Genomic DNA, 25,350 nt, shown 5'->3' with positions numbered 1-25,350 from the left:
TCAAAACCAAAATAAATCTTCTAAGAGGGCCAATTTGACCAAGTGTGCCAAATTTAGTGGCACTGTAAGCTGCCGTCCTGTTGCAGGTTTGAGGTCAGATGTTTTCCCTTGGAGGAGCCTGTCTAGTTTCCTGTTCCCAGCAGGGGACACCAGATCTAATGGGTAATATTTAAATGCAGTCATGTTCAGGCTGTGGTAACTCTCATACATGCCAAATATGGAAAAGACAATCTTGGATCAGGGAGTTATTAGTCATTTACTGAATTTGGCGTTGACAAAAAAAAAAAAAAGGCTGACTTTGGCACCCCACCCAGGTCAGGCATGTGAATGAAAACATTTTTATAATTTTAGATCTCATGTCTCACAAACAGTCTCACCAATTTTGAGGAGGATCAAACATGCTCCCTAGACACCAATTTCTCAAATGCGCACTCTGTAAATGGACTAGAATTGCATATTTTTTCACATATAATCAAAATACCCGATTTCTTGTTGGGTTTGGGATATGTGTCCAAGGGACTTTTTGGTGCAATTTACACAAGGTATCGACTGCCTAATTTTTATCGCTTTAGGCCGAAAAAGCCTAATAGGAGAGGCCTTATTGAAAAATTTAAGGAGGCGACGTAGAGACATTTTGTTATGGTTTTTCGCAAGGTCGCAAAACTATCGAAATTTATGCCAAGCCGCATGTATCTGCAAAATTTGCCGAGTTTTGAGCATGGTAAGGCCTCCAAATATTCCATTTTCATTTGCCATGAAAAAAAAAAGTAATAATAATCCTTTGCATTGCAATAGAGCTCTCACACCACTTGGTGCTCAGCCCCTAATTATTGAATCATCTTCATCTACAACACACAAAATTTCACCAACACTAGAATTGTGTCTTATGAAATTAAATAGCTCATTATTTTTTGAAATCCTAATATCTTCTCACGATAATCCTTTTTTTTTTTTTTTTAATTGCTGCATCCAATATTTCAATCTGCGGTTCCAATAATCGATTTGTGCAGCGTGTTAAAATGCCCTCAGGTTAGAAACATGCGCACTAATTGAGCCTAACGGGTCATCGAAATCCCTACATGCTGTGCATGCGGAAAGGACTATACAGTTTGGGTATACTGTATCACAGACATCTATTTTTATGTGCACGTAAACTATGCTTTACAAGGCACATGATGGGGTTTTGGTATTACATTGTAGATGTTGGCTCTCTTTAAAAGCAGACATGCTGTCAAGTGTCCAAACCAAATTTCAAAATTGCAACATTTGAAGCTTAAGTCCATCATGCTGCAGTAAAATTGCCAAACAATTGTTACAAATGATGCTGGTATAAGCTTTCATACATACTATATGTACAATATATATATTTAATATGAGGGTTGTCCCCTATCCGATCACGTGATCAGAAATCGGGCCCGATCACGTCAAGATCAGAATCGGTTTTCAAAATGTATTTCCATGTATTAACACATTGGCTGCCATTGATGCCGATAGACATCCAATCCATCAAGGCTGGAAGAGCCAACGATCGCTGCCAGCAGACCTCCCAGTCAAAATGGGTTGGACGTCTATTGCCGTCAGTGGCAGCGAAACGATCACTAGATGCCAGCCTTCCCAAATCAAATAACCTTCTCTTTTCAACGGCAATAAGTGGCAACAAAATGATCAAAATGGATGAAGATATTATCAAAAGAAACAACACAAAAAAAGGATTTTGTAATAAATTAATAAATTGCCGAGGTATCGGGCAACTTAGACTCAGGTGCATAAATATGTGATTGGAAAAATGTGTGTATGTGTTATATGTATTATATACACCTTTATCAGACATACAGTGGGGAGAACAAGTATTTGATACACTGCCGATTTTGCTGGTTTTCCCACTTGCAAGCCATGTAGAGGTCTGTAATTTGTATCACAAGTTCTCTTCAACTGTGAGGGACGGAATCTAATACAAAAATCCAGAAAATCACACTGTATAATTTTTAAATAATAAATTTGTATTTAACTGCATGAAATAAGTATTTGATACATTACCAACGAGTAAATATTTCGGCTCTTAGTTTTTTTTAAGAACCCCTCCTGTTCTCCACTCATTACCGGAAGTAACTGCACCTGTTTGATACAAATTACAGACCTCTACATGCTTTGCAAGTGGGAAAACCAGCAAAATCGGCAGTGTATCAAATACTTGTTCTCCCCACTGTACCTGTCCAACTGCTTCGTAACACAAATTTCTAATGAGCCAATAACATGGGAGAGAAACAATGCATTAATGCATGTAGACATGATCAACATGGCCTCAGAATGGGAAAGAGAGGGAAAAAGGAGAAAGCATCCAGTGAGCTGTAGTTCTGTGGGCTGAGGTCTGAAATCAGAGGAGACAGAAGTGGCACCTGGTGTGTTCTTCTGCATACCCACTTTGTAACGAGTGGTTATTTCAGTTACTGTTGCCTCTCTCAGCTCATTCAAGACTCTTTCAGCTACAGAAATGCCCTTGACTGGACGGTCTCTTTGTTCTGGACCATTCTCTGTCAACCCTAGAGACGGTTGCACGTGTATCCCAGTTGATCAGCCGTTTCTGAAATAGTCCTACCAACCCTTTTGGAAACAACAATCTTGCCACATTCAAAGCACTTTTTTTCCCATTCCGATGCTCACAGCAGACCGTTTTGACCGTATCTACATGCCCAAACAGTTTCTGCAATGTGTTTAGTAGATTAGGAATTTGCGTTATTGTGCAGGTGGACAGGTATGCCTAATAAAGTAGCCAGTAACTCTATATATATATTAGTGATACCTCTGCTTACGAACGTCTCTACACATTTTCAGGTTATGGAACATTTAAATGGGAAAATATTGCCTCTTGTTCAGGAAAAATTTCAGGTTACGAGAGGCAAAAATACTATACTGTAAAAGATACATATGTACTACCTGCGTTTAAACGCCGCACCATAAGATCCTGCTGCCCTTTTGGTCGTAATATTTCCCATCATGCCCCTGTAATGGGATTCTGCTCTCCTATTAGCCTTTTGTTGATGTTTCGAATTGGGTGTCGCAGTATGATGTGCAGACGTGTGACGGTGTTATGGTTGACATAGTATGAGCCTAATGAGCACAAGACTCCTCAAGTTTATGCCTCACTAAGTTTTTTTTTTTTTTAAACCCACAAACTGTTCATTACATTAGCAGCACATTAGAGCACAGGTCTCCTCGCGTTCTTGTGTCAGGAAGAGTGAGATAAGCACGATCTATCTCGTGAAAGAGGACATTGCCTCACTCGATGAGTAAGACATTTTTTACATTTTCATTTTATTCTATTATCTGCTTCAATACAGGTATTAAAGGTTAGGTTAGGTATGTGAAATGAATCAAATGTGTTTGGCTGTTGTTTTATTCCAGTTTTACCCCAATTATAAAATTGAATGTGGCGTGTCAGTAGTGCTAGGAATGGATTAGGGCATTTACACGTAAAATGAGTATTTATGAAATTTTTGTGGTACAAGACTACTTACCAATTAATATTTTAAGTAGAGGTACCACTGTACAAACAAGTATACCTGTGTATATACTAGGGATTACCCTATTTGATCATGTGATTGGATATCAGGCTGATCGTGCCATTTTTCAGAGGATCGGAATCTGGTGAAAAGGATCCGGTTTTTGGATAAAAAAAAAAAAAAAAGTTTTTCTGCTTCATGCTCGTACAGCCTCTTATTCTCCCTCCTGCTGCTTTTCTTGGTCAGCAGTGCACTGGAGTTTGCTTGTTAAAGTTAACGATGATTGACTGATTTGACAGTTTTGATCTTGCCAGAGAAGTTTGAAGCTCTACAATCAAAGGCGCACATGTCTCGATCATTCTTTAGCTAGGTACATACTAGCGATAGTGTGCAGAGGACACTCGTTGTGTGAGAGGCACCAAAGCATGAGTGGATTTGAGTGGACTCACTCAATGAAGCATTTAATAGACATTTTCTTCGTTATTCTTGTTTAAAAATAATTCACTATGAAAGCGGCACGGTAGGACAATAACATGTTTAAAACTCAAAACAATTTTTTTTCCCGGTATTGGATCAGGACTATCGGCAGTCAAAATCAGGTGACTCGGACTCTGAGGCAAAAATGTATTTGGGACATTCCAAGTATGTACATGCATACGGCAGAAAACACAGACAAGGCTGAAAAAGCAGTTTTTGCTCTTGCACCCCTTTTTAAAAGCAACTGCTGTATTTTAAGCCAAATTACTGGTGTGTTCAATGATAACAATATGTCTATATGCTGCCATAGCAGTTTCATGGCGCATTAAGCCCCCGAACGATTTTTAATTTGTCCATTTTACCCTATAAACCCCCGTTTACAGACACCATGCAACCGCTTTTGTTTCAACCCAGCCATAAAAAAGGTAATTATATTATTTGAAATGAATGTCATTTTTAGCTTAGAATCATTAATTGATGTCTTATATTGAGTTTAAAAAAAAAAAACGACTTTATAAAATTATTTACTCACATATTTTCAACTTTTGAACAAATTACGTTACAATAAATGGCACGGATATTTACCTCATAACTATTACTTGTATTTTTTTTTTTTTTTTTTTGGTTACTGTTTCCCCGATATTTTTTAGATGATAAATAATTGATCCAAACAAGGAAAATATTTGAAAATCTCAACCACTCCTTGATGTCTGTGATTTCTGCATTGCAATCCTTGTTATATTACCATGTTTCACCCATAAAATCACCATAAAGTCTGGCTGTGGCCATTAACAACTGTGTCTTGACACTTGGTGAGACATGCTACAAGTGTGTCTTGACACTTGATGAGACATGCTACACGGAGTTTTTGGATCGAAACGCTATCTTGTTAAAATCTTGGTGTCTTCAATTATGCTCTCTCATGCTCTCACTTCGAGTTAGGGTTTAGGGGTTTAAAAAAAAAATTTTTTTAAATGCCCTCCTGTTCAAAAATTTTCTTCCCCCAGAAAATTGACATTTTAAGCTTTCCAATGATGTATCACACATGCATACAGGACAATTTAGAAATTTGCCCGAATTGGGGGTCTCAGAGCGGAACTTCAAGTCACCTGAGTGTTTCCCGCCATATATATTTTGATCATTATATATTTTCGCAAGCATTGATCCCGATAGTTATTGAGGCTTTAGTAGAAAACGAGAGAACATTTTAGTTTATGAGTTCCAAATCAATGTCTTGTCTTTATTTTGGCTTTGGAATTTAATCATGCTAAAAGCTGGCAATTTAAACAGTTTGTTTTGTTTAATAAATATGAACAGACAGGACTTATGGTGAATGTTAACTAGAGTATTTATGGTAACAAAATGAGTTATAAAGCTACCACGGATCTTGGACTCACAACAAATTGACAAGTACATGAAATAAACCTGCAATTTAAAAAGCCTGTAGGACAATATCTTTTAGAAAGATTAAATATTTCATGTTGTTTAGGAGTTGGTAATCATGAACACATCAATTGCTGCCATTGACGGTGATAGACTTCCAGTACATTTAAGCTTGAAGGTTAGTTCCGAATGATCACACTTAAACATGTTCACCACCAGCCCTCCGGTTTAAATGCATTGGATGTCTATCACCGCTAATAAGTTAAGCAGCAAAAGGCAGATAAGGTGGGAAGATGCAAGTGCTTTCAACGTGCAGCAGAAAAGCTGCAAACGTGCCAGGTTAAGAGCCAACTTGAATCAAACGGCACTTGATGCAGAAAAGTCGAAAGAAAAAGGAATTGTGAGGCTTTCCGGTATCAACTGGCAACAACATACACTAAGTGTCTACAAGGAACAAAAGCTTTTTTGGTAATACAAAGTGGTACGGCAAACTATACTACTACTGCACAGTATGCGAAGAATACACAGAAATTTAGAAAAATGATCTACTACCGCAGCAGTCCTCTACTCTTTGGCTCAGTTACATCCAAGATGGAAGTTTAACAGCAAGGCCAAGCAACCAGTCTAGTCGTATAACAAAGCCACCGTGTGGATGGACAGTTATCTTTGACTGACATCAAAGAAATAGCATTTAATACAGAAGTGGAGCAAATCCTGAGCAGAGGCACTGCAAAATTGTGACGGAATCAATATATTAAAATGTCGTCCTCTAAGATTGTTGCCGTTATTACGTGTCGGCATTCAACAACCGCAAATGAGATCAACCTTGCGTGCGAGGCAAAGTTGCCAAAACTCAGAAAGCTAAGAACAGAATAAGCTAAGATCCTGGGTCTAAAGGTTTATCGTTACTGCCGTCCGACAGTCGGTTACTCCATCTGTATCAAGAAGAGTATAAAAATCCTTGGGCGCCGTCAACTTTCTCGTCTTCCTCCTCTTCGGTAGATCTGAAGAAGTAGCGTGTTCTGTCAGTGGGGCTGTAGTAGGTGAGAATGATAAAAGTTAGTAAGCAATATGACAAGCAATACATAGTGCTCAATTTAAAATACATTCTGAGTGTCAAAATTCCGCAGGTATGCATAGAGTTAGAGAAAACGATGTTCAGTTCTCAAAGACATGCACAATTTCTTATTCACGTGATGTCAGTTTTTTTTTTCTTGCTCACTTTCATTTACACACTAATGCAGTGTAGCATAAGAGGCCAAACAATTTAATTGTGTTGTTTTCGTCAACAATGACGATATTATACAAATTTTTTCATGACGATGACGAAACACATAAACATAAAACATAACGAAATGAATGGCAGTTTTCTGACTAGACGACGAGACAAAAATGCTTTTGTTGTATGTTCACAATGCATGAGACTTTCATATTGTACGTCAGCTTGCATCGTAGCAGTGTTTGCGCCGTGTCACTCATGTGAGATCTCCCTCCTCACCGGATTTTAGGATGTGTCTCAAGCTAGGCTGCGCTCCATCTTGCTTATTTAGAAAAACGGTAAGATTTGTTTCCAATGTTGCTATAGCCTTTAAGTGGCTATGACAGCAAAAACCATGTTTATTTCATATTTCACAGGGTATTTTATGCTCCTGAATGAAATGGACCACTTGGATGTGTGTGGGAGCGATCGATTTGTTTATTCAATTTTTTTTAATCCCGCACCATGAAAATGAGTGACTTCAGTCTTGTGTTTAGGACGAATGCGAATGTGACGTCACCCGGGTCACCATCTCACAATACAGACATTGCTTTATAGCATGGGTTTAGGGTTAGAGCTTGCGGATTAATTTGTTTATTTTTTGCATCACGCCAGCCCAATGTGCTGCAGGCTTTTGTTGCTGCACAACGGAGAGGGGTTTCAAAAATTTCCCGTTCACTGCGGAGAATAGCCAAAACGAGTCCGACAATTGTGGGACCATTGGACTGACGAGGAAGTGAGTAAACTATGTGTTTTGTATTATGTCAAATACTGGGATTATGGCAGACATTTTAATAAAGAGGTGACTTGCGTTTTGTGGCTGACAAGGCTCCTTGTCTGAGGAGCATTGTCCTTGCCACTTGGCCGACGACCGGCAACTTGTCACACACCACGGTCCACCCCCTCGGTCCTCTTCGTGTGGCCGCCAGTAGCCCACTATCCTCGGCTCGGGCAGCCCCTCGCTCCAACGTCGGCCGGTTTGTCCACCGAGAATGCACTATTTTCGGCATTCATTCCCCTCTCTACCTACGTGCCTGCCGGAGCCGCAGCAGGATGACGAGCTGTAACTTGCTCGCTGCCGGGGGCTGGCCGATCAGTGAAGACAATCAACCCCGCCGCCGTGTGTGACATGAATCGGGGTAGTTTTGCATGATTTTTTGTTTTCCAAAGCCGAGAATAAGGCTTGGAAAAGCAACTCGGTTCGGGTTAGCTAAACGTCACACCTCCTATTTTGTTTACGCTCTTTCCTCGGTCTCCGAAGCGAGGGCAAGAAAATGAAAAAAGCTGGACTAACTCCGGTGGCATAAAATAGCGTTCGGGAGATCAAGTTGGCAGTTTTGACCATTATGGAGTAATTTTGCCCTGTCGTACTGAATAAATGCATTTTAATATTTTATATTCCATTGAGCACAAGACTGTTATTTGTCATTACCATATCATTTATTTAGCAATTGGGGAAAAATACTGAGATAAAAAGAATATCCTGTGAAAATATTGGAATAGAGAGATTTAAACAATCATTACATTTTGCTGCTCTCTGTCGTATTTTCCTCGTTCTGAATCTTCCCCCTCAATGGGCGGAATTTTAAATCGGATGAAATTGTGACCCTGCCGACGTCATTGTCCAGTTAGGGATGCTAGAACGTTATAATGACAGGCGGGGTTTAACGGCAGATTAAAAGACTAATTTCTCATGATCTGCGCCTTGCCAAATTGTTGTATACAGTCGAATCGTTTCAAAATATGATTGTAATTCACATAACAATGCCATTTAAGACTTTTTTTTTTATCCTGTCATAGGCACTTTAATTGTCTAGTTTTACCATACGTTGTTGTTTTGTTTTGTTTTAGCATCATGCAGTAGTTTGTAATGAATAACAGAAATGCAAGAAACTCAATTACATCATTATGAGAAAACAAGATGAGGGAGTTGTTGATTGGTTCAATGTAGTCGAATCGTCTCTAAGATTTTTATAGTCTGTTACAGGCACTTTAAAACTGCAATGAGTGATCATCAGATGCTAAATGTAATCCTAGCATTTGCATTAGCATTCGCTTCAGAATGGCGAACATCTCCATCAAACACTAGTGGTCTAAAGAAGAGCTACTTGGCTTTTCTGGTCAGTAAGTCTAGATCAGTGCTTCTCAATTATTTTCTGTTACGCCCCCCCAAGGAAGACGTAAATGTTTCGCGCCCCCCCCCAAGTCTCTGCCGCCACTGTAAATAGTATCATTCGTCTATATTACTATTATAAGTACGCCTCAGCCTAACATTGTGTCCTTTTTTTTCTATTAAAAGAAAAAAAGTAACATAGATCAACTTATAATAAAGTATAACTTTTTTAACATTGTGTTGCTTGTAACAGAAAAGACAATGCGCATCAATTTGCCTGAAGTTAAAAAAAAAAAAAAAAAAAAAAAAGTCACATCCAAACTGTAAAAATACACTCAAGGTACATTTTTGACCATTTGATACTGAAAAATAAAATGTAATAAAATCAGTAAATAATAACAAATTCAAATTGATTAGAAACATTTACTCTTCAGGACAACATGCCAAAAAATTTGACCGAAAAAAAAAAAAACTGAATAGAAGGGGGGAAAAAGGTCTCTGGACAGAAGGAAAGTTTTTATTTTCGCTGATTCACCACAGTGCTCACTGGTTTACTGATATAACACTGACAAAGCGGGACGATTGTGACAATTGGCAATATTCGGCACATTTTCGCTGAAAAACGTGGCGTCTTAACTGATTTGGCTTCTCCGCTATAATCATTTTTAGACTCAGTAAACAGTGGTCTTTCCTCATTTCCCACTATATTAAAAGTCAAAGGCAAACGGCCCGAAAAAAGCGCATTCTCGGCGGCCGAGGGAGAACCGTAGGTGAGGGCGGTGGTCGTGACGATCCCAAGCCGAAAACAGCACTTCTCGGCCGGACACGTGAGAAAGACAGTGGGTCGCTGCGTGAGTCCAGCTCTGCATGAGTCTCTTCCGTGTGCTCTTGCTTACTTCAAAAATACTGCACGCACTTTGAAAATGAGAGCGCCACTGCCACCCACGGAGTGGATGTGCAAGTACACTTTATTCTAGTACGGCAAAAAAAAAAAAAAGCATGTTCCCCGAGGTCACTCGCGCCCCCCCTGGCATCGCTCTGCGCCCCCCTGGGGGGGCGCGCCCCACCATTTGAGAAGTACTGGTCTAGATCGTCTGTCTATGCTCAATCGAAATTGTTGGAAACCTTTATTTGTTTTTGGACTAAAATGTTTGAATTTTACAGACGAAAACATTTTGAGTAACTGTCGACTAAAACTGGACGAAATTTGTATGAGATTGTGTCGACTAAAACTAGACCAAGACCAAAACATTTTGAAATGACTAAAATATGATTAAGACTAATAATAAGTATTTTCGTCCAAAATAATAAGACGACAATTAAAAGGGCTGCCGAAAACAACACTGCAATTTATCAAACACAGTCAACATTGTAGTATTAGAGGCATAAACACACCAGGAAGCTGGATTATCTGAACGTGTGAAGCGATGTGTGTCAGACCATTAAAGCTCTAGTCTAGAGAGTCCATTTGTCTAGGGCAATATGAAAAATGGTGCTGGGATGAGTATTCGTGGTTGAACAGGTGAAACGGAATACGCCACCAAAATTGTAAAAGGCCAAGGGTCGGAAACATTTTTGACCGAGTGAGCAAAAAAAAAAAAAATCAATTTAAAATATGATTCGACAATATTTAAATAAGGAAAGCAGAACAAGTCAGGCTCACTTTTTATGCACTTTTCTCAACAGAACACTCGAGCTGGTCATGTATTCACCAAGTATGTACAGTCATGGTGCCACTCAGAAGCTGTACCCATTAGGGAGGTCTCGATCCGATCACGTGATCGGAAATCTGGCCGATTGCGCCATTTTTCGGGTGAAAAGGGTCGGGTTTTTGATTTCAAAAATATGTTTTTCTGCTTCATGCTCGTACAGCCTCTCACCTCCTTCCTGCCAGCTAAGAAGTGCGACCAAACTTGTTTTTCATGGTCACCAGCTGGTGTTTGGTACCTAAAGTTAATAGTGTGTCAACCATCGTTTAGTTTGTTACACGCCAGCCTGTGAGAGGCTGTTCACGGCAGTGTGAGTGAATTTGAGAATCACTCTATAAAGGATTTAAAAAAGAAAGGCATTTTTCTACATTATTCTTGTTTAAAATTCTTATTATGAAGGCTGCACGTTGGGACAGTGGTTAGCAATGTCCTCCTCACAGTTCTGTGCGCCTACATTTTGTGTTGGTGCACCTGATAAAAAATGTTACTGTAGGTGCGATCAATGAAAAAGTGTGGAGCCCTTGCTAAAATCAACAAAACTATCCAAAAATACAATGGCATTGCCAAAAGATACAAAAAAATATACGTTTAATATTACATTCCCGGGAACAGCGGAAGACATTTTGTATATTGTAAAAAGTAAGGTACTCTGACATGTTCAGAACTTTTGTTCGAATAAAAACAAAAACATTTTTTGGGGTATTGGTTCGGGACTCGGTATCGCAGATTCTCATAATCAGGTGACTCGGACTCTGGTGCAAAAATATATGATCAGGACATCCCTAGTACCAATAAGTCTTTGTGCCATTCAGACTAATGGCACCATAAAGCAGCAAACTATTCCACAAAGGACCGCTGTGGGTCCAGGTTTTCGTTACAACCCATCAAAAGGACACCTTTTCACCAATCTGGTGAATTACAAGTGCAACCATTCCATCCATCCATCATCTGCCGCTTAATCCGGGGTCGGGTCGCGGGGGCAGCAGCTTTAGCAGGAAAGCCCAGACTTCCCTCTCCACAGCCACTTCAACCAGCTCTTCCGGCGGGATCCCAAGGCGTTCTCAGGCCAGCTGAGAAACATAGTCTCTCCGCGTGTCCTGGGTAGTCCCCGGGGCCTCCCGTCGGTGGGACATGCCAGGAACACCTCTCCAGAGAGGCCCAGGAGGCATCCAAACCAGATGCCCGAGCCACCTCAATTGGCTCCTTCCAACGCGGAGGATGAGCGGCTCAACACAGAGTCCCTCCCGGATGACTGAGCTTCTCACCCTATCTCTAAGGGAGAGGCTGGACACGGGGTAAGCTCATTTCGGCGGCTTGTATCTGGGATCTTGTCCTTTCGGTCCCGACCCACAGCTCGTGATAATAGGTGAGGGTGGGAACGTAGATCGACTGTTAAATCAAGAGCTTTGCCTTTTGGCTCGGCTTCTTCTTCACCACCATGGTGCAGAGTCCACATTACTGCAGACGCTGCACCGATCTGCCTGTCGATCTCCCGCTCCCTCCTACCCTCACTCGTGAACAAGACCCCAAGATACTTGAACTACAGTACTTCACTTGCGGCAGGATCTCATCCCCGACCCTGAGAGGGCACGCCACCCTTTTCAGACTGAGGACCATGGTCTCGGATTTGGAGGTGCTGATCCTCATCCCAACCGCTTCACAGTCTGCTGCAAACCTCTCCGGTGAGAGTTGGAGGTGCAAGTGCAATCAGTTGATTGCAATCAGGTGCTTCTTGTTTCTCTGGACCTCTCATTGGTTAAACCACCTGTGCTGGATCAGTTGTGACAAAGACCAGGACCCACTGCGGCCCTTGAGGACCAGTTTGCGCCCCCCTGGCCTATCGGCTAGGTAGGCTGTGTAGCGTTGCTAGAGGCACTGCCTGACTACCAGCCTGCTTTATAGCACCATTAGTGTGAATGTCGCAAAGATTTGTGGGTACATCTTCCAAGTGGTACCGTGACTGTACATACAGTAATTGGGAAATTCATGACTTGCGGGAGTGTTCTGTTAATAATGGTGCATATTAGGGGTGCAACGGTTCAGTTAGCCCACGGTTCAGTTTGAACCTGTTTTGGGATCACGGTTTTGGTTTGCGTTTTCCTTTTTTTTTTTTTTTTTTTTTTAAACTGCCTTTATTTTGCTTTAAAAAAATGAAATACACACTTAAAATGTAAACATTTTCGACTGTTAAAATGCCTCTTAGCTCTTTGGCTAGTGTAGTGACTGACTACTGAAATACACACAAAGTAAAAAAGTTACTTGGCAAAGTAACTGGTGATACCTTTCATGTAAAAACCATAGTAACCTTTGCTATGTTTGGAGGTCATTTAATGTTGTGAATTAACGGTTAAAGTTGATAAAATTGCTCCCGTTTTTGCATTAGTTCCCTTCTGTCTACTTTCGACGTGAAAATTTTAAAACTGTTTCATCCTTTAAAGATAGACTCAAGTCAAGATTTTGCCGATTTAGGAGTATTTTAGATAAAAAGTTGCTTAGGTTCGCTCTTAAGGTTTACTACAACAGAGCCTTTCTGAGAAATTTACTGCTCTAAAATGGCGGCTGTTTACTAAGGCTACCGAGTCTGTCATTTCGCATGTAGTTCCATATGCATGAGACATCTAGGCGTAGATTGTATGTTGTCGGCTAAGTCAGGTAACATTGGAGCCACCTAGCCTAGCATCACGTTTGCTACAGCATCTCAACAAACACTCTTCCCTCTCCGAGTCTCTGACTTTTCTCGCGTCATTCAAGCAACGCATTGTCTCGTTGCAGAAACGGTGACCGAATCCGAACGGATTAAAAAAAACAAAAAACTAATGCACGAAAAACGTGCAGTTTTTGAACGTAATGTACGGCGTGCACATTCAAAAATGAGTGCTCACTTGTACAAATTACGACGAGACCGTACAATTTGACAGGTATGAATTGTAGTGGACTGTCACAGTTAGGTAGTAGCACTCTGTAGCACGGGACGTCCAACTTCCAACTATCAGCGGTCAGGGTGAAACTATGTGCTTTAGCGAAATCATCTTCGATGGCTTTGCGTGCCATTTAATAAATGTCGGGGATTACGTTGTTGGAAAAAAGTTTTTGCCATTAGCATGGGTAACAAGCGCTAAGCAACGCTTGCAATTTCCCCCCCCCAATATTTTCTCTCCCTCCGCATTGCAATCCAAGGGGAAACCAAAATGTTGCCATACCGCAGATTTGAAAGAAGCCGGTGCTTCCTCAAAATTCTGTCTCTCCACTCCTCCGCTCGCCATAGCTATTTGTTTTCTTTCTTGTTTCACTTTCACTTCGCTCGTAAGTGAGAGAGGGCGTTACTCGGCTTCTATTACACAGGTGCTTGACAGCGATCCGACATTTACTTGCAGGGCGGGAATTTCTCAACAGCGATGCTTCACGTCACACACAGGCACTCAGAGCTCGATCAATTCATTCCATAAGGGTTCGGAATACATTAATTGCAAAACCGAAAAGGCGCGGTTCATAAAGGCGTATTGAACCGTGCAGGGCGAACCGAACGGTTCGGCTTTGAACCGCAAACCGCTGCACCGCTGGTGTATTTATATGAGAAAAGGGAGCCTGATGTGTTGAAGATGAATCCCTCAAATCTCTCAAATACTCAGTTTTAACTCATAAAAACTGAGCCGCTTCATATGCATCAAATAGCCACATGCTTCTCTGGAGCCGGTCGGTTTTCGACCCCTGGTCTAGGCTCTCAAGTTTCGAATAAGCATGAAGACACAGCAAACACATGCAGTTCCATTTCTGGAAAAGGCAAGTTTAACTAGATTAACTAGGTCGTTTATTCCAATTAATTATTACAAATTTTAAAAAAGCTAAAAACAAAACACGACACACTGGGAGTTATGTTTTTGTCAATTGAGCATTTAAATAAACTTGTTAGATCGGAGAATTGGGTGGTACTTGTGCCACTTGCTAATGAGATTGTGAAACCATTTCTGGTGAGACGTACCAAATCACAGGAGTCGTTAAATGCTGCTTAGCAAAATGGGTAAGTGCTTTCACTACAAATACTGAGTAAAATCACTTTACAAACTGAGTGGTTTACGTGAAAAAACCCTGGGCAAACATGCTCTATGATTACCCCATCAAACAACAAGTGCAAAAGGCAGAGTAATGCTTCATACGCGAGTGCAGATGTTAGGATCACACCGTGCGGTAAATTATTTTTAGATCAGTGGCAAATACCTACTGCCTGCTTCAATCACTATCCGGCCGATATAAATACTTCATCATAAGGCTGTCCACCTTCTTCTTTCTCTTCTTGTCTTTTTTGTTGGAGGGTTGAGGCCCATCCTCTTCTTTCTCCTCTGGGTTGACAACCTTCTGAGATGGGGCTTTCTTTACACTACTAGAGCTGCGGTAGGATATGGTGGAGGCACTAGAGCTCGAGCCAGACCCAGAGTCTGATTCAGAATCTGATGATGATGATTTTTCTCTCTTTCTAGACTTCTTCTTGGATCTCCTAGAGCTGCTTCTGTGACTACGATTGTCACTTGAACTTTGAGACTCAGAACTATTGCTTCGTTTCTTCTTCTTCTTACCTTTTCTGTTCCTCCTTTTGCTGTTTTGTCCACGGCTGCTGGTGCTGCGAGAAGGTCTCAAGCAGCTCACGGCTGATGCGGAGCGTTGCAGATTACTGGAAGGACGTCTTGCCGCGCTATCATCTTTAGATTGTCCTTCCTCATCATCAGAGTCCTCCAAGCTACGGCGCTTGAATTTAATGGGTTTAAAACTCAATACTTCATTGATGGCCTTTTCCAGTTCTGGGTCCAGGTAGTTACGATGGCTGACAGGTTTGATATCAGTGAGATCATTGTCTGCAACCGATCGAGCTTGCGGCGGTGGCATGGAAACACTGCGTCCAACGGAAGAATGGCTGAAAGATGAGTGCTCTGTGAAGGCCACACTTCTGCTATCATCCACGTCAAGAGCAAACTCGCTCAGACGGCAGCTACGTGCCAGTGACATATGGGAATCGGCTTGACTGACACTACCGGGACTGCGACTGCCAGACCGCTTGCTAAAAGAAGGGCTGTTGGGAACACTGCCAAGCAGCGATCGCCTCCCGTTTGGCTCATCTAAACGTGAGCTACTTTGATGGCGTCCAAGAGAGTTTGAGAAACTCAAGCTCAGAGTAGACTTCGTATCATCGTCTGGGCTTACCCCAAGGCAAGTAGAGGCCCGCCTCGGTGGAATAAATGAAACAGTTGAATCTTTGTCAGACCAGCGGCTTTCCATGCTTTTCCTGGCCCAGCTATTGGCATCCGAGTACGCCTGAGAGATAACGGACTTTCTGTCATCCAAGTCATCCGCTGCCAACGATTTCCTCCGGGAGCTGTCCTCTTGAAGATCACTGCTTCTGGATTTTGACTTTTGGAAAGATGGCTTATCCTCCAAATCAGCATTTTCCTTAAGTGCATTGAGTAGCTGATCACCTTGAGAATTGAGGTTGGAGCGTTTTCTGTAGCTAAGAGAGCTCATCACAGATAACGGCCGACTTGGCTCTATGTCTTTAAACTCTTTATTTGCTTCTTTCCATTCCTTATCATCAGACCCCTCTTTCCCTTCTTTTGCATCTAAGTTTATAGCAAATCTTGAAAGACCGCAGTGGAAATTCCAAAGGACAAAAAAAAAGGAAGAGAAATGAAAAGAAAAAAAAAAAACATAAGTTAGAACAAAAAAACAAAAACATACAGTATATCTATAGATGTCTTTCCCCCACCTCCCTTCCATACAAATATATTAGAGTAAAATTGATGGTGAAAGTCAGCACCCACTGTGGCTCTTTGAGTACCGGTTGGATACCCCTGTTTTACATAGTTTCACAAGAGCATTTCCATGTTTGACAGTTGAATAGCTGGCCAACGAACAGTTCAAATCTTATGGTTCAGAGAAAACTTTAGAACACGCTGTCGTCAGTTGGCAGACAGGCATTGAGCTAGTGAACACTAGTGAGCATCTCTCGTCTAAAGCAGGTGGTGGTGTAAAAATTTATTTTCATATCACATTTAATCACTCATATCTGCTAATTGATTTTCTATTACTGTCTTCAAGGTTATTCACAAAGTGTCTGCTCTTTTTCTGTAAACATTTGAATTGTTTCTGAAAGCTGTGATAAGATGACATATGAATTTATTGTTTACTTTTTGCCGCCCGCTAGTATTTTTCCACTGTTTTCTGAGGCCCAGGCAGAGTTTAGAATGGATATTCCTCCATCTTTTGTTTATATTTCTTTTGTACTATATTTCACGTTTTATTATTCATATTATTAGGTTCCGTCACGTCAACTTTTTATAAAATATGCACCTTCCTCTGTCCTATAGAAGATACCTGCTCTTCTCAATGTTGTTGCAGTAAATTATTTCATTTTTTTCCCACTACAATAAACATATAAACAGTAATGCCGCATGCTTGCTTTTCCACTGACCTGGAGCTCTTCAGGCTGCCATCGTCTGAAAAATTCTTGGCGGATCCCTTACTTTTGGATAACCAGGATTTCACCCCATCCACACGACCCTCCACCTCAGAGTCAGAGTCTGAATCCCCTTGACTAGTGGGGAGTCAGAGACAGAAGAAGCGTCAAAGAGGGCAATAGAGCGACCGTTGCAAAGAGGGTTAGAGCATCAGCTCAGGGAAATGTTACAGTGTAGTACTGGTTGCCATTGTCAACGCAGCATTCAAAGCATTGTGTTATTTCTGCAGGATTGAAGACAACACTTGCATTCAGGTCAAAAACAGTTATTGCACAGGCCCATGAAAGGTTACACAGACACAAAAGCCCCTTTCAGACATCTACCATAGTCCGGTAATGTTCCGCAGTTTAACCGAGTTGCGCTCATGCGTGAACACAATGACCCGAGTCAGTTGACTCGGACATTCGGGTGGGCCAATTTGACATTATCCGGAAATTAACCGCCTCGTGACTTAGACACAACTATGCATCATTCCCTGGTTGCATTATGTCTGAATGCAGCAGGTAAAGTTCTGCTTCAGAGCGCGGTGGATGATGACGTGATGACAGCGCAGAGGCGCTACGGTTCCTCAGTTTTTCTTCACTATAAAACAGATCAACAGCATTTGGAAAGCAGTAAACAAAAAAACCTATTATCTTTATCTTATCTTTGTAGATGACAAATCTGACAACCGCTAGTCGATTATAGAGCTAAAGGAAATACTTAATTTTCCACTGTCATTAGACTACACACTAATATAATGATTAAATCTTGTTTAAAAGTATTTAAAAGCGATTTTATAAACATAAATAGATCCAAAACAATTGAAATGGTGTATTTAAATACTTTTTTGGGAAGTTTGGCTCGGCAGAGTTGCCACCTGGTGATGTCACGGGAAGTACATAAACCGACAAATAATATACAGCCATATGACGAACAGTTTTTGGTTGCAAATTACATTTATCGTGCGATGAGTCGGAATGTGAAGTTGAAAGTGGGTCAGAGGAGGAAGAACGTCTCGACGAAGAGGTTTCCAGAGTCATTTTACCATTCGAGCTGGAATTAATTTTACCAAAATAACTAAAATGTGACTAAGTATTTTTGTCCAAAAGACGAAGACAAAAACTAAAAACCGCTGCCAAAAACAAAACTGCTTTCCAAAAGGTGAAGTTATGTAAAACGCATTTCATTGGGACACAATTTGAGGACAAATGGAAGAAATGGAGCGAAAGAAGACACCATCACCGACAATAAGGACTTGGACATAAGGATCTAGACATAAGGATATGAAGATTTAGTAGGAAATGTATGGCATGCTTCCGTAACCTTTTTGTGTGTGTATGTTGACAAAAAATAAGCAGCCCCACCAAAATTGACAAGAAAACTGTTTTTGTCCGTGTATAAGTCGCACCTGACTATAAGTCGGACGTTGCACCAACTTTACATGGAACTGATTACCCAGTAAAAATCCATAAACCAGCCCCATAAACCGCAAAGTGGGGATAAAAAGTAGAGGCTTATTGTCTTTATGTAATTTTGATTTTTTTAATTCCTTCACATAACCACTTCACGGCCAGGAAATATTGAGTTAGGTATAAGGTTGTCCGATATTATTGGCTACCCGATAACATCGGCTGATAAAAACATTTTAAAATGGTATCTGATAATATCGACATCGTCTTTTCATTATCGGTTTTGGGCCAATATGCATATGGCAGTGCTGTCATGTCCTCTTTTTGCCTGCCTGTGTTTCTGGCGTTTTTTCGCCCCCTGCTGGCGCTTTGGTTTAATTACGTTTGGTAATCCCAGCACGTTCTGCTGATGTAATCATATGTCTACGCGAGCTCATTGCGAATAGAGAGAGCTAAAGCAGTTCTTGCCATCTCACCATGTTGTGTGTGCCTTGTACAAGCATGGCTTGTAAATTATATCATTCCTTTGTTTTATACTTAAGAGAGTTGTGTAGGTTATTGGAAATATGTATATATTGTTTTGTTTGCATTAGTGGTAAAAGTAGCAAACATTGGCATCATTAGTGGATCACATCCAGTGTGTTATCCTAATGCGTTTAACAAACCTAAGTTCATGAACTAATTCATATTTTGCGGGATAACAAACTGACCTTAATTCATTTTTACTTTAAGAAGGTTTTGGTAAATAAGTTAATTCTGGTGCCAATGGGCAAAATTTGGACAATAGTTTATTTTCGTTAAAGAGTTCCAAGTTATGTTAGATTACAATGAGAAATATATAGCTCCGTGAAGTTGGCCCCTCATCAAATGCAAATTTATTTTAAAATTATGTCAATTGTTTGTGCTATGTTTGTGCTGCTATCGTTTTTAAGGTATTGAGATATTCATTTTGAGTGATGACGTCAATTGCAGGCCGTCCGTCGCGGCTGACGTAGTGTACCAACTCGCTCAAAAATAGAGGGTTAAATGGGGGGCTGCAAATCACGTCATCACTCAAAATTAATATCTCAAGCCCCCATTAACTGCAAAGTGGACCCAAAGGGTGCCATTTGTTTGTGCTACGTTTGCGTTATTTGTTGGGACACCCCTTTGTTATTGAGAGAGCTGGTACGCTCCGTCGGCTTGGATATGGAAAAGCTACATAATCACTCGAAATTAATATCTCAATATCTATAAAATGATAGTAGCACAAACAATAGTAGCATAAACGAATGGCACTATTTCGGGTCCATTTGCAATAAATGGGGGGCTGCGTGACGTCATCACTCAAAATTAATATCTCAATATCACAAAAGAGAACCAAAAGTGGTATTTGCCACACACCCCAAAAAATGCCACATGGCAAAATCCATTTTGCACATGGCAAAAAAAAATGCCATGACAGAAAAATGCCACACGGCAAAGAAAAAATGCTACATGGCAAAATCAATTTTGCTCCATGGCTAAAAAAAAATGCCACATGGCAAAAAAAAAAAAAAAAAAAAAGCCACATGGCAAAATCAATCTTGCCAGATGGCAAAAAAAAAAAAAAAAAAAATGCCGGACCGCAAATTCCATTTTGCCACATGGGAAATAAAAATGCCACATGGCAAAATTCATTTTGCCACACGGCAAAAAATGCCACATGGCAAAATTATGCCACACAGCAAAAAAGGCCACATGGCAAAATCCATTTTGCCACACAGCAAAAAATGCCACATAGCAAAATCCATTTTGCCACACAGCAAAAAATGCCACATAGCAAAATCTATTTTGTCACATGGCAAATAACACTTTTGGTTCTCGGCCCTGCTGCAAAAACGATCGCAGCACGAACGAAAATTTTTACACCGCGAACGATTAATGCAATTTTTAATCAAAATGGGGGGCTGGTAGACCTCAGATTGACCTATAAAAGAATTGTTAATATCTTAAAAAGAAAACTTTTTACAGCACAAACCAGCACAAACGATCGACATCATTTTTATATAAATTTGCGTCTGATGGGGGGGGGCAACTTCACAGAGGTGTAATATATACAATACACCAAAATAACTATACACTGTGCCCTCACAATTATTCTCTTGCAGTTCATTCAAAGAAATGTACATTCCAATATATATATATAAAATACCGAAAACACACCAGTACCATGAAGCCTTCTGCAAAATATTCACTGCATATTTAGTTAGTATTTAGAAATATACAAAATATGAAGCAGGAAGTGTACTTCATGCTGGTGGATGCATCACATCGTGAGTGACGTTCATGCATTTTGACATTTGCGTGCATGCAATCAACAGTGGTGTACTATTAGGAATATCTCAGCACTGATGATGATGCATTATGCCTAAGCCTTTTTGTCTTTAGATGCATTATTTATTTTCCTCTACAGCACTAGATGTCCAAAATTGTGGATATCGTTGCCTCCACCAAGCAGTACAGTTCAGTTCAGCTCGTCACAGTACGGTTTGAAAAGTAGAATCCGCACAAAGCCTAAATAAAACTATAATGCAAGGTGGAAACATGCCTTTGAAGCACAAGTTAGGAAATTATTAGAATAAAACTGACCAAATCATCAAGACCTAACTAGTATTTCAAGGTGGTTTTGTTCTTAAATAGTATCCTTTAAGAACAGTGTTCAAAGACTCTTGAATGCTGCATCATTTCCAGTGGTGAAAAACAAACCAGAAGCTCAAGGTCCTCACGTTTTGTTCTTTCTTTTCTGATACTTTGTCACCATGTCTTGTAAACTGGTTGTGATGAAGGGTGGGCAAAAAACAGTCAGATAAACAGTAAAATGAAAAAGAAAAAAAAATACAATGTGAATGATGCTTTGCAATGAGATGTGCGGTGGTGATTTGATGACCCATTCCTTTTTTCTCTTAATAAACTACCTCAACTGCACACATAAGACTTGTTGCATGCCACCTGACCTGTGTCATTTAAATAGTGAGTGAAGAAGTATTTTCACTGTCAGCAGGCATCGCAGAAGAAGTGCATTTTTCATGTATGTGCAGTGTATAGTGTCGAGGACCAGTAGTGCAAAAATTGAATACACAATTAAAAAATAATTGTGTCATTAAAATCAATTTGTATTGATTTCTATTTTTATGTAAACATATATTTATTCCAATATTTATTTATTCCATCATTTATTCCCATTTTTATATACCATTTACACTTTCATTTATCTATTTATTTAGATTTTAATTCAATTATTTCCATATTTACTTAAATTTTACGTACTTCATTAAGAAAAAAAAAAAGTTTTCATCATTCAACAACAATTTTAAATATCATTTTCCTGCACTATAAGGTGCACCTTAAAGTCATAAATTTTCTCAAAAAAAGACAGTGCGCCTTTTAATCCGATGCGCCTTATACAGTAGTACCTCTACAGTTACGGATTTAATTCGTTCCAGGACCTGGTTTGTAAGTTGAAATGGTCGTATGTCGAGGGGGATTTTCCCATGAGAATACATTATACAGTGGTACCTTTACATAGGAACGTCCCTACAAACAATATTTTCAGGTTACGTGTAAACAGGGAAAAAATTGCAACTTGTTACGAGTGAAATTTCAGGTTACGAAAGGCAAAAATACAGCACGGTATGGGGAGCTGCATTGTTTGGCCAGCTACTCGCATCTACTCATAGCTGCTCTGCCACTGGCTATTACCGAGCATCTTCCTGGCATCCAATTGGGTAACACTTACAATGTATGTGGCGTCCTCTTCATTAGCACCTAAGGCAGGGGTGGGCAAACTATTCCACAAAGGGCCGCAGTGGGTGCGGGTTTTTGTTGCAACCCATTAAGAGGACACCTTTTCACCAATCTGCTGTTTTACAAGTGCAATCAGTCGATTGCAGTCAGGTGCTTCTCATTTCTGCTGAAACCTCATTGGTTAAACTATCTGTGTTGGCTCAGTTGGAACCAAGACCAGGACCCACTGCGGCCCTCGAGGACCGGTTTGCCCACCCCTGACCTAAGGTGTCTCGGCGGCTTCTCGAGACTGTACATATTAACTTTTTTCACAACGGCCCCCAAGAGAGTGATGGTAAAGTTATTTTATCGATACAAACAAAGCAACAGATAATTGAAAAGTATAAAAAAAAGGGGTGCTTTGGTTCTCTCCAAAGTATCTGGCTGTAATGCATCAACAATCGGCACGATGTAAAAACGTCGGGGCAAAAACAACATAGGGAGTTTAAAGCATTGCGTGAATGGTTCAAAAAGAGGACTAGAATTCACTCTGTTCTTCGGCATAGTGAAGCAAGTAGCAATATAAATATATTTGTGGTCGACGAATATGTGCAAAAATTCAAAGAACTGGAGTTTGACGAGGGCAAAAGGAGATGAAGACCGCAGCTACAAGGTAAATGCCCCCCCCCCAAAAATCATTTTAATCCATTATTTTTTGTTTTTTACATGATGCCCAACTCTCATTTTTTAAATTGTGCATTAATCTAATTGTAACATATATTTATTACGTTTCATGCATTTTTATGCTTTATAAAAGATGTGTGTCTACGGATTAGGGCATTTACATGGAAAAGTTGTCTCCACCTACAGAATTTTCAGGTTGAGAAACGACTTCCAGAAACAATCAATTTCGTAAGTAAAGGTACCACTGTATTTTAATTAATTCGTTCCACAGTCCAAAAACCTACACTAAAGCCTTCATAAATACTTCAGGTACAATTGCACATGCCAAAACAAATTGCAAATGCGGGAAGAGTTTTTACCTCTTTCCATGTTGTTGTTGGCGTCTGCTACGGCGGACGGTAGCCATGTTGTGTTACACAAGTTCTGAAATAAATAAACTTGACGACGCTGGCGACTTCCTTGCCGATGTTACAATAATAATAATTGCCAACTTTACTTATACAGACTAGCAAACGGAGGTCGGAGGACCGTCGAGACAGTAGACATATTCCGGCCGTATCGTCGAGCCAGTTCCCGCTCACACTATGCTCTCATTTTTCTATCATTTCCATCTTAAATTGAATGCTAAACGCACCTTTCATATCAGGTGCTTTCATATCAATTTTACGTCGGATGTCGAGAGGACCGTACGCAATTTTACGGCGGATGTCAAGAGGATCATACGTCAATGCGATCATATGTTGAGGCACCACTGTATATGGATTAATATTGGTTAATCATGGCATGATGTTCCCTTTAGCGCAGCACCATCTAGTGGATGTAAAACACAATCCCAACCACTACTACTACTACTGCGCCGTATAATGCAGTGCGGTATAAATACCTGTCAACCCGAGGCCATTGGCAATCTTACATATAGTGGCGTATGCCCTTACAAATTGGTGACTAATCTTACAACGTTTTATATAGCGTGCAATATAAAACAAAAATAAAACTATTTTTAAAATCATATGAATTTATTGGAAATGTTGTCACATACAACTAGGTGCAATCAAAGAACAGTATCTTCAGCTACATCACGATTACTAAAATTTAACAGTGAACTTTGTTATAATTTTATGTAGCAATTTCTATCATCTCTTTTAATGGCTGCACTTCATGGCACTTCAGCTCGCAATTCAGTTTGACTTGAAGTTAGTTTGTTAGTGTGTCCAATTATAATTAAATAATAATAATTAAAAAGGTCAATTGATAAAATTAACTAACCAATGCAATGTTTAAGTCAGGGAACATTTCTTTTGCTAATTCTGGGAAGTGATCAGCAATAGTTGCAGGCAAATTGTGTTCGGCAACAAATTGGCAGAATAAAATCTGCGCTTTCGTCACTTTTCATTCTGCAGACTGTATCTTTATGACCAGTGTTGTTTGTTTGTTGCTTTAAAAAAGTAATTACAGTTACAAATTACTTCTCCCAAAAAGTGTTTGAGTAGTAACTCAGTTACCTGAATGTAAGAGTAATTAGTTGCTTGGCAAAGTAACTGGTGTTACCTTTCATGTTTTTTCGTCTTCATTTTTTTAAAAAACAAAACAAAACAAAACAAAAAACATGGTAACCTTTGTTATGTTTGGAAGTCATTTAATGTTGTGAATCAACCATTGAAGTTGTTAAAATTGCTCCCGTTTTTGCATTAGTTACCTTCTGTCTACTTTCGACATGTGAATGTTTTAAAACTGTTTCATCATTTAAAGCAGGGGTGTCCAAACTTTTTGCAAAGGGGGCCAGATTTGGTGTGGTAAAAATGCAGGGGGGCCGACCTTGGCTGACATCCTTTACACAACATTTAAAAACAATATATTTAAGCAAATTTTAGCAAGCCATTCAGTGTGTCACATTTGCTTTATTTTTTTTTTTAATGAATAATTTCAACAATCTCGCAACTAGCCTTTGTGGCGTTCTCTTTCGAGTCTCGGGCTCTTGCGAAATACTTCTGCTGTGAAATTAAACTAGCTTCAAGTTGCTTCAATTTCTTGCTGCGTATCTTCCCTGTAATGTTGTCGTACATGTCAGCGTGTCTTGTTTGATATAATCGCCTCACATTGAAATCTTTAAAAACAGCGACTGTCTCTTTGCAAATGAAGCAGACACAGTTGTTGCGTATTTTAGTGAAGAAATAGTCCAATTTCCACCTATCCTTGAAGCGTCGGCCGTCACAGTCAACTTTCTTTCTTTTTTTGTTGTCGCCATTTTAGAAAATGGAAGTAAATATAAATACCTGCAACATGAAGCAATTATCAGAGAATCCCAAAATTTGAAAAATAAGGTCCTAATGAAACCCTTTTTTCTCTCTCTATATCTCTCTAATATCATGCTAAATCATGTTTTTTTCTCATGGAACCTGCAGATGAATGTGTTGACTTGCATCCGTCATTTTTTTTTTTTTCAAAATGTCAAAATTCTAAATTAATCTCAAAATCATGAAATTTGAGGTTTTTAAAATGTGATACATTTGGCAATAAAGGGTTAAAGTGCTGCTGCCATTGAGTGGGTGAATGAGGAGCAGCATTTCGTGTGTAAGCTACTTCATATG

At 39.9% G+C, this 25,350-nt stretch overlaps 1 protein-coding gene across 10 annotated transcripts in view; it reads right to left on the bottom strand.

Moving 5' to 3' along the window:
- Nucleotides 1-254: 254 nt before the first annotated feature.
- The window catches only part of LOC130917327 (unconventional myosin-XVIIIa-like), a 176,664-nt gene continuing 151,568 nt past the window's right edge, over nucleotides 255-25,350 (bottom strand). For 4 of the 10 annotated variants that reach the window (XM_057838614.1, XM_057838615.1, XM_057838609.1 and 1 more), the window contains 4 exons: nucleotides 21,082-21,126; nucleotides 16,898-17,020; nucleotides 14,660-16,063; nucleotides 6,246-6,394 (listed from right to left, as the gene is read on the bottom strand). In XM_057838614.1, the coding sequence (XP_057694597.1) occupies nucleotides 14,668-16,063; nucleotides 16,898-17,020; nucleotides 21,082-21,126 (1,564 nt within the window). In that variant the 3' untranslated portion in view covers nucleotides 6,246-6,394; nucleotides 14,660-14,667. Of the gene's footprint in view, nucleotides 6,395-14,655; nucleotides 16,064-16,897; nucleotides 17,021-21,081; nucleotides 21,127-25,350 lie in introns of all 10 variants that reach the window. The other 6 variants (XM_057838612.1, XM_057838610.1, XM_057838616.1 and 3 more) reach the window with 6 other exon arrangements.

Source organism: Corythoichthys intestinalis, chromosome 6 (assembly GCF_030265065.1).
Source record: "Corythoichthys intestinalis isolate RoL2023-P3 chromosome 6, ASM3026506v1, whole genome shotgun sequence".
NCBI classification, from domain to species: domain Eukaryota; kingdom Metazoa; phylum Chordata; class Actinopteri; order Syngnathiformes; family Syngnathidae; genus Corythoichthys; species Corythoichthys intestinalis.
This window is presented reverse-complemented; position numbering and strand designations above follow the sequence as displayed.